Consider the following 13,313-nt stretch of genomic DNA (forward strand, 5'->3'; position numbering starts at 1 on the left):
CGAAAGCACAATTTGAATTTGACAATTATGTGATGTTACCGAACGTTCTAAATCCCATATGTGGGACTGTACTCCCAGGGGCACGGAAATAAAAATCCCATATGTGGGACGGAACCACTCAAAGGGTTAATAGTGAGAACTGGTCCCTATACTAAAGGGTTACAGAAATTTGCTACAGTATTTAATAATCCTTGATAACATTATTTAATAAAAAAACAATAACTATACATTGTTGGTTCTTCTTAGCGCAGGATCATTAAATATTAATATAATTTATTAGTAAATGATGAAATTCACATCAACAAAGATTAAATATTATTGTTAACTAATGTTAACAAATGAAACCATATTGTAAAGTGTTACCAAAAACTGCTTAGTGTTAACATCAAACCCCAGATTTAACCTAGACATTTGAACATTTATTATAAAGGTCACGTCTCTTGAAATCCCTCAGAACCATACAAACTACACAGAGAAAAGGAAAAATCAAAGAAAAGGAGTTTCAGTGTTACTGATTATGTAGGTTAAGATAATAAATTCAGCAGCGGTGAATATTGCGTTCACACAGGGAATAAGTCAGTGAGTCACTGTCAAGTTTAAATATTTCACAGAGCAAATTTCACGGCACATATCACAGAACTTGTCTTCAGTGTCCAACTTCTAAACAGCGCTAGTACACTCCAGGAACGCCTACTAGCTCAGCAAGGACATCTGTGAGGAGCTTCAATTCATTTCATTAAGCAGAGGCCTGCATATTTCAAAAACAAAGTAATAATGATTGCATATTCTCCAAATTTTTTTAAAGATTTTACATGGCAAATCTTAAAAACTTCAGGATGTCAACTTAATCAACTAACCCTAAACCTAACAGTCTACTAATACTCTAATGCGAGTTAGCTGACATGTTGTTGAAGAGTTACTTAGTTAGGGGAATGTTCAAAGTGGGATTAATGAATTAAAATTGTAGTGGTCTCTTTTTTTTTCTCTCAAGGCTCTTGATAGTGCTGTGTGATAGTTTTCAGCATGTGGTCTGACCTGCGAATCTCTTTTGTTGAGTCATGACCTGGCTGAAAAGAAAAAGCTGCCTGCCAGTGTTTATAAAGTGTTTATTGATTGATGAGAAGTGGAGAGGTCTGAACCTGTCTGACTGTGCAGCTTTGCCGGGGGATATTGTGACTCTCCTCCTCTGAAAGGTCAGACAGGAGAGGTTTGCTGAGAGGTGAAAAAACCGTATGCTTCGCTTGGAGGGTTATGAAGAGCCCCAACAGAGAAATCTGTGACTGGTATCCTTTATCCACCTCCACAATGCCACTATTTGACAAGCATGTCAAAGATCTTGATGCTTCCTGAGCTCTATACATCTCAGGAGTTTTCCCAGAAACAATAATAGGATTGAGAGCTGTAAGAAGAAAAGAGGGAGGCAAAGAGGGCAGATTAGGACTTCAGCACTGACACTATGAAGTGACGCAGGTGACAAACGGCTCTCTAACACCCAAAACTGCAACAATATTCAGCATCACTGATCTACATGGACTCTGCACTCACAGACATCTGTGAACACTAATTAGCCAATTTCTGCAAAATTCAAATGGTAGTCTTTCAGTAAGATTTTTAATGTTTTTGTTGAAGGTTTTTATGCTCATCAAGGATGTATCTATTTGATCAAACATACAGAAAAAAAAACTGTAATTTTGTGAAATATTATTGCAATTTAAAAAAATAACAGTTTTCTATTTTAATATATTTAAAATGTAATTTATTCCTGTGAAGCAAAGCTGAATTTTCAGCATCATTTATCCAGTCTTCAGTGTCACACAATCCTTCAGAAATCATACTAATATGCTGATTTATAATAAGTGTTGGAAAATTTTGTTGCAATATTCAATAGTTTGGGGTCAGTAATTTCTTTCTTTCATTCTTTTAAAGAAATTAATACTTTTATTTAGCATGGATTTGTTAAATGGATAAAAAGTGATAGTAAAGACTTACACTGTTAGAAAAGATTTCTATTTTGAATAAATGCTGTTGATTTTAACATTTTATTCATCAAAGTTTCGATGCAGATTATAAATCAGCATATTAGAATAATAAAATTCAGTGCTGAGTCACGGAAATAAATGGTATTTTAAAGTATATTAAAATAGGAAACCAATATTAAAAATTGCAATAATATTTCACAATATTACAGTTTATTCTGTATTTTTGATCAAATAAATACAGCCTTGATGAGAATTGCTAAAGATTAAATTTAAGACTGTTATTCAATTATTATTATTTTAAAGATTAACTTCTAGTGTGCATTACATGAATCTTAATGTAAAAATAAGGAAAATGCACATTTAAATAAACAATTAAATATGTAATATGGACTCTGCTACATTTATATACCTTTTTTAACTGTAAAAGATGCTTTAAATTTTTCAATATAGAGATGGCAACAAATGACTGGGAATCAGGAAATGTTACAAGCCAGATTCAAACTCAATCTGCTGTATAAGAACCATTGCTTAGTGTTTCAGAGTGTGCTTTAGTAGCTAGGATTTTTTTCAGTTTTTGCAAACAAATTATTGTCAACCAGCTATTATGAAAATTCTGTAAATCACTGTAAAAAGACAAGTAATAATATATTCACATATGCTGTATGCTATATTCAACTGTGTATTTACTGTCAGCCTTGTCTTTTGTTTCATGGAGCAAACATATTATTATCAAACACACAGCCTCTTGTTTGTTACCCCAAAACCAGCAAATAAAATAATAATAAAGAGAGGGAGGGGGAAAAATTTGACGGGAGCCTTATTTTCCTCACAACATGAATGTTTCCCGCTCTGTCAGGTCTGGGCTTTCTTATTCCAGGCAGTGCATCACAGTGAGGCAGCGCTAAGAATAGCTCACAAACGCCTTCTTATGTAACCGTGTCAGAATGCATTGTGGGGAGGATATTAAGTCCCAGCTAAGCAGGGTCTTGTTGAAGGTATAGAACAAATGACAGTGATCTAAACAAATAACATGATCCTCACTGACCGTATTTATCATAGAAAATGACAAACTTTAGTCCTTCACTACCATTTACTTCATTCAGTTAACAAAGTCAGTCAGTGAACACTACTGAGGTCAACATACTCTTCAACACTGACATTTTCAAAGTCGCTCGTATATTAGGAAAAAAAAAAAAAGTGAACTTGCATGTGAAGCTCACACTGTTCAGATGCTTGAATGTGCATTGCACACATTGACAACCATTCTTCTTACTTTGTCTACGGTCGCCTTGCACTTGCTGACCGGAGAAGAGACCCGACACCCTGTAAAGCTGCTTTGTGATGCCTATACCATTAGTAAAAAAGAAGAAAGATCCATGAAAGTTGTTTATAAAGGAGCTATTTCTGAACTTTTCTTATGCGAGGGGTCTGTTGGATTCCATTCGGGTGAGGAGAGGAGATTTATTTATTGTGTTTCTGGTGGTTTCTGGCCTGTGCTGTCCCTTTGGTGTCTTGGGCTGGTAGAAGTGAAGGCAGATGGTCAGAAGGAGCTGGAGAGGTTGCAGAAGCTGTGGTAGAGGTGCGGGGGTGGACGGTCTCTTGGCAGGAGAGCCACCTCTCAGTGTTTACAGAGCACAATCCACCCAGTATCAGCCTGTATTACAGAATGAGCATTCCTGCACACGGAACTTAAGCACACTTCTCCTGCAAACTACACTGAGAAATGCTGCTTCTGAACTCTTTTCTAGCAACCCTCATTCCTAAGGTGGTCTTATGCACTCTTTACTGGCATTCTTAAACCATGAGACTTTCTTCTCTACCATGCTTTTCTCTCAGAGTCTTTGTCTGATCTATTCTCTACAAAACTTTGTCAGTGAGATTTCCAACTGCATGCTTAATTCCAAAGCTTTCTTATATACTCTTTTTTTTAGCATACATTATTCTCAAAAACCTGTTATGAACTCTTCTCTGGTAAACTTCATCACTGAGATCTCATTCACTCCTAACTAGCATATTTTATGATTAAGCTCTTCATACTCAATGCTCTATTCTCTGGCTCTGCTTATGTAAACTTTTCTACCATACCATACATGTTAATAGATGGGCAGATATATTATTAATATTTACCAGTGTAAAGTTTTGAATTTAATGCACACAATGCAACCTCATGAGTAATATACAATCAGACAAGCCTGTCATTTTATAATTAAAATTGCAGTCCGTAACTTTTGGCGCTCTAGCGGTTAATAAACATAACTATGTGTCTTGCGGAAGAACATTGTAGACGGAGCTACTTCTCTCTGTTTATGTCTATGACGAATCAAGCAGACACTGGGCTACTCCGCAGCGGTTCCTACCAGAACCAGTCTAAAATAGTCCGAATATAAAAACGTATTATAGGTGTACTGTAGTGATTCAGGATAAGTTTGGAAAATGGATTCATCATGTAATTGCTTATAATATAAATTTAAAACACAAAAAAGTTTCTGACTGCAGCTTTAAGGAAAAAAAAAATTATTGAGGAATGTCAACAACTGCACTAAGGAAGATTCTTATGAACTTTTTCCTTAAGATTTCTGTAGATATCCTCTGCTCATTTTTTCTCGAGCATGTTCCCTACACTAGCTATAGCTTCAGCCCTGCTCCACTTACACAACATACTCCTCCTGACACACTTTATTCCCATGCTTCTATTCATTTGAGGCGTTCTCATTATGTCAGTATTGTGACATGTCTTAAAGCAGCCTCATGCGGCGGCAGACATTTCAGAAGCGCTGCGATGAGCTCAAATGAACGATAGGTGTTAATTTTTACATTGTTTGGCATTTCATAACATGTCATGACTCACATACCAGGGTGTGTGTTGTTCAACGAGAGCCCGACCGATAGTCTGCCACACTGCTCATGCTCTCCTCATTATCACACACTCACTGTACAGATGCGCTCTGTCTGCACACAGTCCGTTTACTAGCGTTCTGCATGCAAAAGAGCTCGCCAGTCTCCCAACCTCTGTTCCCATGCCATTCACAAACAAAGCTCCTCTCACAAAGCAGGCCAACAATCACAGCTCTCATGACGCAGATCATGGGAAAGGGCCCCTCGGGCCAGAAACATCTTCAATGATTTTGAACCCCTGATGGGTGAGAGCCACTCTTCAAATGTCCATCACTCTTGCTAAAGCGAGAGCAAAGCTGTCGATTGGCTTTTTTGGCCACTGATCGAGTCACAGTGGAAAGCGTCCCTTTCGTCCACTGAGTCACCGTTTTCCCACAATGCTCTTTGGGTGGAGAGTTTCACTTCTATTCCTGTCGTGTGCGACGGGCGTGAGGAAATACAACACAAATCACTCACTCTGTGTTTACGAGGATCCGAGTGTGTGTTTTTTGTGCATGTGTGTGTTGTTGTTTGTGGGATGTAACAATGAATGGCCCCAGTGCCCTGAAATAGCCATCAGCACCAGGCAGTGTGTGGCGAGATCGCTGTGGGAAGGGTGGAGCGACTTGTGTACGAGCCATAAAGAGAAAGAAAGAGGAGAGTTCAAGGGTGTGGGAAGCAGGTGAAAGGACAAAACGTCCCTCTGTGACCCTGAAATAAAGAGAGGAAAAGGGAACAGCCGATTTGAGATAAGACATGTGGAGATGCTGTCAACCACAAGAATATGGCTTCATTATTCCAGCTATTCCTGAAATACACAAACATGGAAAGAAAACAAAAAAATCCTGAACATTCCATCCATGACTAATTTATTTTTTTTTTATTAGAAGAAATGGACATAATTTCTGCCAAAATGGCCATGTACTGTGATTAGACAGCTTTTGCATATTTTCACATAATCATTTCAAGTTATATTTAACTCATTATCATAATATGAACCTCGTCACACACAGAATGTTAAAGCTGCAACTCTTTGCTGAGGCGTGCTTTGTAACTACTACGAAATACACTATACTACTGGGTTCAGTAAGATTTTTATATACATTTATTCAGCGTAGATGCATTATATTAAAATTGAAATGACAGTAAAGAAATTTACATTGTTAGAAAAAAATTCTATTTCACATAAATGCTGTTCTTTTAAAGGAATGTCCAGAAAAGATTCTGCACTAGAAGTCTAACAACACCCCTACTACTGCAACAGTCACATGCAGACATCCATTAGGACCTGAGTCATGTGGAAATTGTTGCGTGGAGTGAGTGAGAGGAAATCTCTATTCATATAATCCTCAAAATACACTCCATAGAGAGGTGGAAATGAGGTCATGCTCTTACAGCTGTAAACAGCAAGCCATTTTCACAGAGTGGAACCTGTGCTATCTAAACATGCGGAGCGAGTTGGCATCACCTGCATCACTGCTGAGCTTTCAGAAACCCTGTAGCACTCAATCCTTAGGGCTAAATGGAAAAAGGCAAACGGCTGAAAACTAACAGAGTGATCACAGTTACTTTAGGTGGGATGTGGCTACAGGCCTCTACTGTAAGCAGTGCTGGTTGAGTATTTGTGCCTGAAGGCCAGTTAAAGATTACTGATATGAGTCACACTGCTCACAGCCGCCCACTCACTCTCCTTCCCTCCCAAACGCTCATTCTCTTTCCATCCCTACGCTGTTCCTCAGTTCAGGAGGGCCTGGGGGTCTCCATGGTAACAGGATTCATGTGAGTTCAGTCAGTGGAGTACAGAAGAGCACAGAGAGAGGGACGGGAGAGTTGTAAATGTGAAGAGAACCGAAAATTCATGACGCTGCTCTCGTAGGTCACAGCTGTCATTTACTGACGTCAGCTAAAACAAAACAAAACCAAAACACCTCAAGGGGACTTGCTGCCCACACAATGGTCATATTGACTTAAAAGAAGAGGCCATTTATGAAAGCAATGCGAGGCCCCATTTCAAAAATATCACAGTTTTTCTAAGCATGCATACTTCTGCACACACACTCTAGTCGCACTGAATGAAGCTGATCAAATTATGTATATCATATTTTATGAGGCAGAGAAGAACTACTGCAAATATTGTCAAAAGCACTGTTTTCATCTACATACAAAGGTTTCTGCCTCATAGTACAAATAAAAAGGGAACTGTGATAAAAAAAATAAAGATTAAAAAAAAGAAGAAAAAGAAGATATTTCTGTCCTACCATTGAAAATTTTGGGGTCAGTATTATACATATATATTTAAATAAATTAATACTTTTACTCATCAAGGAAACCTTGATAAAAAAAAAAAAAATAAATAAATGACAGTAACAAGATTTTTAATATTACAAAAGATTTCTATTTCAAACAAATGCTGTTCTTTTTAACTTTCTGTTCATCAAAAAGTCCTGAAAAAAAAAAAATGTATCCATAAAAATATTAGGCAACACAAATGTTTTCAACCTTGATAATAAGAAATGTTTCTTGAGCATCAAATCAGCATAATAGGATAATTTCTGAAGGATCACGTGAAACTGAAGACTGGAGTAATGATGCTGAAAATTCAGCATTGCCGTCACAGGAATAAATTACATTTTAAAGTATATTAAAATAAAAAAACAGCTTTTAAATTGTAATAATATTTCACAATATTACTGTTTTTACTTTATTTTTGATCAAATAAATGCTAGGTCTTAGTGAGTCTTGGTGAGTATAACACTTCATAAAAAAATAAAATAAAACAATTATTACAGACTCCAAACTTTTTAATGGTAGTGCATGTTTTTCAGATTTTAAATCCAGTACACTATGACACGGCATTTTAGCTAAGAGGTTTTCAGCCTTTACAGAACCAGTGTCCACAATACAGCTCAATTCAAAGACATACAAAATAAAAACGGAAGATTTTCTTAGTAAAACATTTTAATAATAAAAAAAAACCTTGTTTACATGTTAAATAAAAAATGTTAAGTGCAGTTTAGAGCCAGAGACAAACAGCTAGTCTTGTATATAACCAAGTAACTTCACCTGGGCTGTATAAGAAATATATATGATTATATATTATGAGAAAATGATGACAGTATTTTCATTTCCTTTGGACAAAACACAGGCCTGGAGCTGGAGGCTGATTCACTGCCACCTGAAACAGCTGCTGTTGCTCTGACCTTGGGAGGCACAGTCACATCCGAGCTCTGATCACTGACTGAGACAGCTGATGGTGACGCCGGGGCCCCGGAGGCTGGCGTCACAAGGGCGTTTGTGCTGACTTACCCTCCCTGAAGGACATTTAGTGGGGTAGTGACACCAACCTCTAGTGTGGGATCTGGAAAAGCTGGTGCTCTACTCTCAGTGACACAGATAGCGCTATCCCTAAATGACGATTAGCACTGCTAACAGTGCTTCACACTCTGGGAAACGAACGCAGGAAGTCCCAAAACACAGTGAGACTGAACATCAGTGTAACGAGCAGCCGGAGAGACTCCTGCTCATTAGCAATGGTTAAAAGCTTTCGGCTCCTCCACAGCAGCTGTGAGTCAGAGCTGCATATGAAACGGCTCCACATGGTGTGCTGATCTACCGAAGATGGCCAGTAATTTGACATTTAGCAGAAGTGGCAGGAAATCAGAGGTTTCAGTCAATTTCGTCATCAGCACTTAAATGTACTACAATGAAACAGCCAGAAGCAACAACTGAATACAAAAGGATCATTTCTCTGCCATTTATTGCTGTCGATGTGCATGCTTTGGTTTCGTCTCTGCTATATTTGGAAACTTGTAGGTTGTACGAACATTTCAGGAGCAACCCAGATTTAATTCATTCGTTTATGTCCTAAAGTCTGACTCACCTTGCACACAAAACTTGAGCTCCTTGGCATCGGTGACAGTGCTGCCAGTCATTCTCTCTGGCACTTTCTTACTCATGCGATTGTAATTCCGCCTTTTCTTGGTTTCGCCCCACAGGTTGGAGCCCCCGTGCATGCTGGGAATATTGAGCACAGCGATACCCTCCAGAGACGTACTGCTGAGATCCAAAATGATGCCATCACACTGGGACAGATAGAGAAAAACAAAAAAATGTTGGAAAAGAGCCTTTTATGTTTACCATATTTTATATTATTCTAACATTATAAATGTCTTTTCCTGTCACTTTTGATCAATTTAATGCATCCTTGCTGAATAAAAGTATTAATATCATTACAAAAAAATTGTAAATGATGCCAAATTATTGAATGGCAATGTAAACTGTATAAAAAAGAGTGACAAAGCACTTAAAGCTTTATAAACTGCATTAAACTGCATTCGTGTACGTAACTATTAGGAGTGGTGCATCAATAGCAATCGCATTCCAGACACCAGAGATGTGTAACTAGTCTAAAAATGCCTGCAGGCAATCCAAAAATAGAAATGCTGTACAGTATTGTATGATGTCACAGACCACCCTGAATCAAACCAAGGGCGTCAGTACAGTGGAAAAGTACACAGACTTCAAAAGACAAATGCTGACATGTTTATGATATAATGAGACGCCTCGATCCGTGTGAGATCCCACACAGGAGTGGGAGAAACAAACTTTCTTTTTCCTAAAGCAAATTCCTCAGCTGCTGATGTTTTCATAGCTCTTCTAATTTCATAACCGTTGTGAAACATAACCCTCTTCGGTCTGGATCAAAGTTAGTTTACTAAGCAGCCATGTTGGTAATGCGGCCAATTGTAATTTTTTTTTTACTTTTTTTTCTTCTAAGTAATAGGCATTCAAGTACAGCTTTTATCTACTCGAATGCAGAAAAATGTAATCTTGTTTATGCTTTAATAATAACTATAAAGTCAGTACTTATAAAAATAAACACTCATATACATTTTGGCTCAAATCAAGCTAAAAATTCTTTGAAAAAGATGATTGCTTCTTTTAACTGAAAGGCTTGGTTTGTCTTTGCCAGTCTCTGTCTGGATAATATCAAGCACTTTAGTAAAGAATAAATCAGTTAAATACTCTTCATTGTCATTGGAACTCATTGCATTCATTATGTATCTCAAACCACAGGCACAAACTGGCCAGTGTGAAATTTTGACATGCTGGGAACACTGTCAACAGAGGTCAGATAGACGTTCTGACGTGTTCCCTCAACGCTCACTGCGTAAGAGCAGCCTGAGGTTTACTGTAGATACTGTAGCCAGCTGCAATAATGAATCACAGCTTGTTGAAGGAAGTATTCAGTGGACATACTGACCATATACACAGTCAAAAGACTGTGAATGTGGCTGTATATAATTACAACATTTGCTTTCAAGTAAAACAGGACACTGTTGATGATAAATGTCCTGAACTCACCTCCACCTCAATGGCTTCGTTCAGCTTTTTACAAGTGGCAGAGATGGTCTCTGTGGTGCCAAATTCAAAGTACCACAACTTGTTTTTCATCCTGAGGAGAGAGAACAAAAATAATTAGAAGTTAAGCTAATACATTCATTTAAAATTTCATTTAATGAATAGATTTTTGGTTGTGATTTTATGAAGAAAGCTCATGTAAAAATTATGTTCAACAGGATTTAAAATGCCACATCTCAAGCTCAGTCATAATAAGAAAAAAATGATGACTCAGTGTGCAGCTGCTCTATCACTGGAACAACAAACAATATAGCGTTTACACACCCCAATGCTTATGCTGGCGTGAAAATAAATATTATGGGATGAACAGAGCCTTGGGCTGTCAACGGATTAAACAGACAACTGCTCTCAGATCTAACTTTAAACAAAAAACTTCCAAAAGTACCTCATTTGCAACAACACATAACATCGATTTACAAAAATGGTGTTTTTGTTTAGTTTAGTAGCTGAATCATGATTTACATCATCAAATTTACTATTTAATTAGCCAAGAAAAGCTATGACGGTAAATCTACCATCGATTTACACTATACCGCTCAAAAGTTTGGGGTCAGTAAGATTTAGATTTTTTAAAAAATTAACAATTATCAGTTAGGACACATTAAATAGACATTAAAACATTCAGAAATGCTGTTCTTTTAAACTTTGACAACTGTGATAATAATGTTTTCTAATGTTTTAATTTATTTATTTATTTTTAATTCTTTTCAAATGTGATAATAAGAAATGTTTCTTGAGCACCAAATGAGCATATGGAGTAATGGCTGCTTTGCATCACATGAATAAATTACATTTTAAAATACATTAAAACAGAAAACAGTTATTTTAAATCGTAAAAGTATATAACAAAATTACTGTTTTTATTGTATTTTTTAAATCAAATTAATGCACCCTTAAAATTCAAAAAGATTACAAAATCTTTCCAACCCTAAACTTTTAAACATTATAGTGCTTTATTACTTAAACAGGTCTAAATCTGTCACATTAATTCGAATTAAACAAAATGGTATGAGGTGTGCTTTAACATGACTCTGTCTGTCTCATATTACCCATTTCAATCTTTGCTTATTCTTGAAGACATGGCTGGTTACAGTTAGGGCCAGGAAGCCTTTGGGCCAGTTCATTTTGTCACCCTCTGCCCTTCCCCTGGCCTTCTGAAATATTGATACGCTACAAGGAAAGCCGAGGCAGACAGGTGTGAGAGGACATGAGTGACAGTGAACTTGGCCTCAGCTTCCATGGAGAAACCAGAACCACCATCTGCAACCTGAGCGCAATCTGACACTAATACTGAGAGGAGCCAGCTGAGGACAACAGACGCTGCCAATATCAAGGGTAGAACTTATCTATAATGAAGACCTTCTGCTTCAGCTCAGTGCATATAAGAGCTCAAAAAAATAAACAAATGACTTTATAACAACAGGACCCTATCAATTCTCTCTCTACTGTAAACGTGTTGCATTCTCACTTTGGTTACGAAACAGGGCAATTTACACTCATCAGATGGTGACAACCAGTGACAAGGCCCTGCAAAGGGGTGTTCTGCTGATAATGACAACACTATTGTTTGCATAATAGACAACATGCAATGGGGGCTTCTCCAGGTCCACAAGGGATGGACATAGAGCAAACATCAGTATCAACTATATAAAGCATGTAATCTGCTGAGGTACAGGATACAAGAGGCACAAGTGTAAGTTAAGTCTGACATCAACTACTGATAGCAACATGCTTATGAATCTATCAAATTCAATATTTTTTTATATTTAGATTTTTTATATTTTATATATAGATTATCTTTATATTTGACAAGTCAAATTTCAGTTAAGTGCACTGTAAACATATTTTTCGAAGTACATTTTAAAAGAAAATACATTCAAATTCTAATTCATACTTCAAATTTCATGTTTAATTTAATGTTTTACTTACTGGTTCATTGTAATTGTTTATGAAATTTACTAGCTATTTCTGAGTGAAAAATGTTTCTAGACCATAGTTTTTTTCCAGTGTGCTTTGACACTTAATTTTTAAAGCCAAATTATGCAAATGCATTCTAAAGAATGATATATATATATATATATATCAGGCAACCTAAGCCAACAATCAGAATCCTGGAATAAAGCATGCTATAAATGTAATTTTTTTTCCAGCTTTGAATACATAAAGGGGAAGAAAAGTTGATTTCCCTCTTTCAGTCACAACAACTAAATGAACTAAATATTATTTATAAATAACATATATAATAGATTTAATATTTTTAAATATTATTTATTAAACATTTAATAAATATTTAATATTTGATATCAATTATTCAACATGTATAATATATCACATATCATATAATTAGATCATGGGTTGGATGCAAAGAATCTCATGCTTGCAAAAATACATACAGTATCTCAAATGCATTACTGTAAATAATATAACAACAATAATACTTATTTTAGAGTGGGGTGTTTGAACATGACCTTCATTTGCTCAGTTGTAATACAATGACATACAATACAATGTGACAAACATAGCAATGTAGAGTTTTGTTGTGATATACCACAACTCGCTTGAACAATCCGCTTGTTTTGTAAAAAGTGACTCTGTTTTGAAAACAGATGAACCATTGTCACAAGTCTATAGCATTGCTACTGTTTCTTTAAAACATTATTCTGTCGTCCTCTCCCTCAGTTTATACTCTAGCAACTTGCTACCTTCATTCTGTCATATTAAGAGATTATGAGCAGATTTGAGATCACAATTAGAGCCACAATGCATTCTCAACAGGGTCAAGCTGCCTAACCTCATTAGCTAACTTCCATCTGAGAAGCTCTGGAAAAATACAATTAGCCGCGGGGTTCTCTTTCCATTCCACCCCCAGTTTGATTCAGAGAAAAATAAAGTTCTGTTAGCAGCCTGCTAGAAAGTTGTCTTCTGGGCTTTGGAGAAAGCTGCAAAGACTAAAAGCTTGCATCTTTGGCTATCCAACAAAAGTGAGCAATCAAACTGCATTCAGAGGTCCACTAGATCTGAAATCCTCTTGACTACAGT

General features: G+C 36.7%; 1 protein-coding gene across 3 annotated transcripts in view; it reads right to left on the reverse strand.

Moving 5' to 3' along the window:
* The window catches only part of LOC109074470 (diacylglycerol kinase beta-like), a 115,345-nt gene that overhangs the window by 10,816 nt on the left and 91,216 nt on the right, over positions 1–13,313 (reverse strand). For all 3 annotated transcript variants that reach the window (XM_042731300.1, XM_042731301.1, XM_042731299.1), the window contains 2 exons: positions 10,218–10,308; positions 8,734–8,935 (listed from right to left, as the gene is read on the reverse strand). In XM_042731300.1, coding sequence (XP_042587234.1) covers positions 8,734–8,935; positions 10,218–10,308 — 293 coding nt within the window. The remainder of the gene's footprint in view (positions 1–8,733; positions 8,936–10,217; positions 10,309–13,313) is intronic.

This window comes from Cyprinus carpio, chromosome B9, assembly GCF_018340385.1.
Source record: "Cyprinus carpio isolate SPL01 chromosome B9, ASM1834038v1, whole genome shotgun sequence".
NCBI classification, from domain to species: Eukaryota; Metazoa; Chordata; class Actinopteri; order Cypriniformes; family Cyprinidae; genus Cyprinus; species Cyprinus carpio.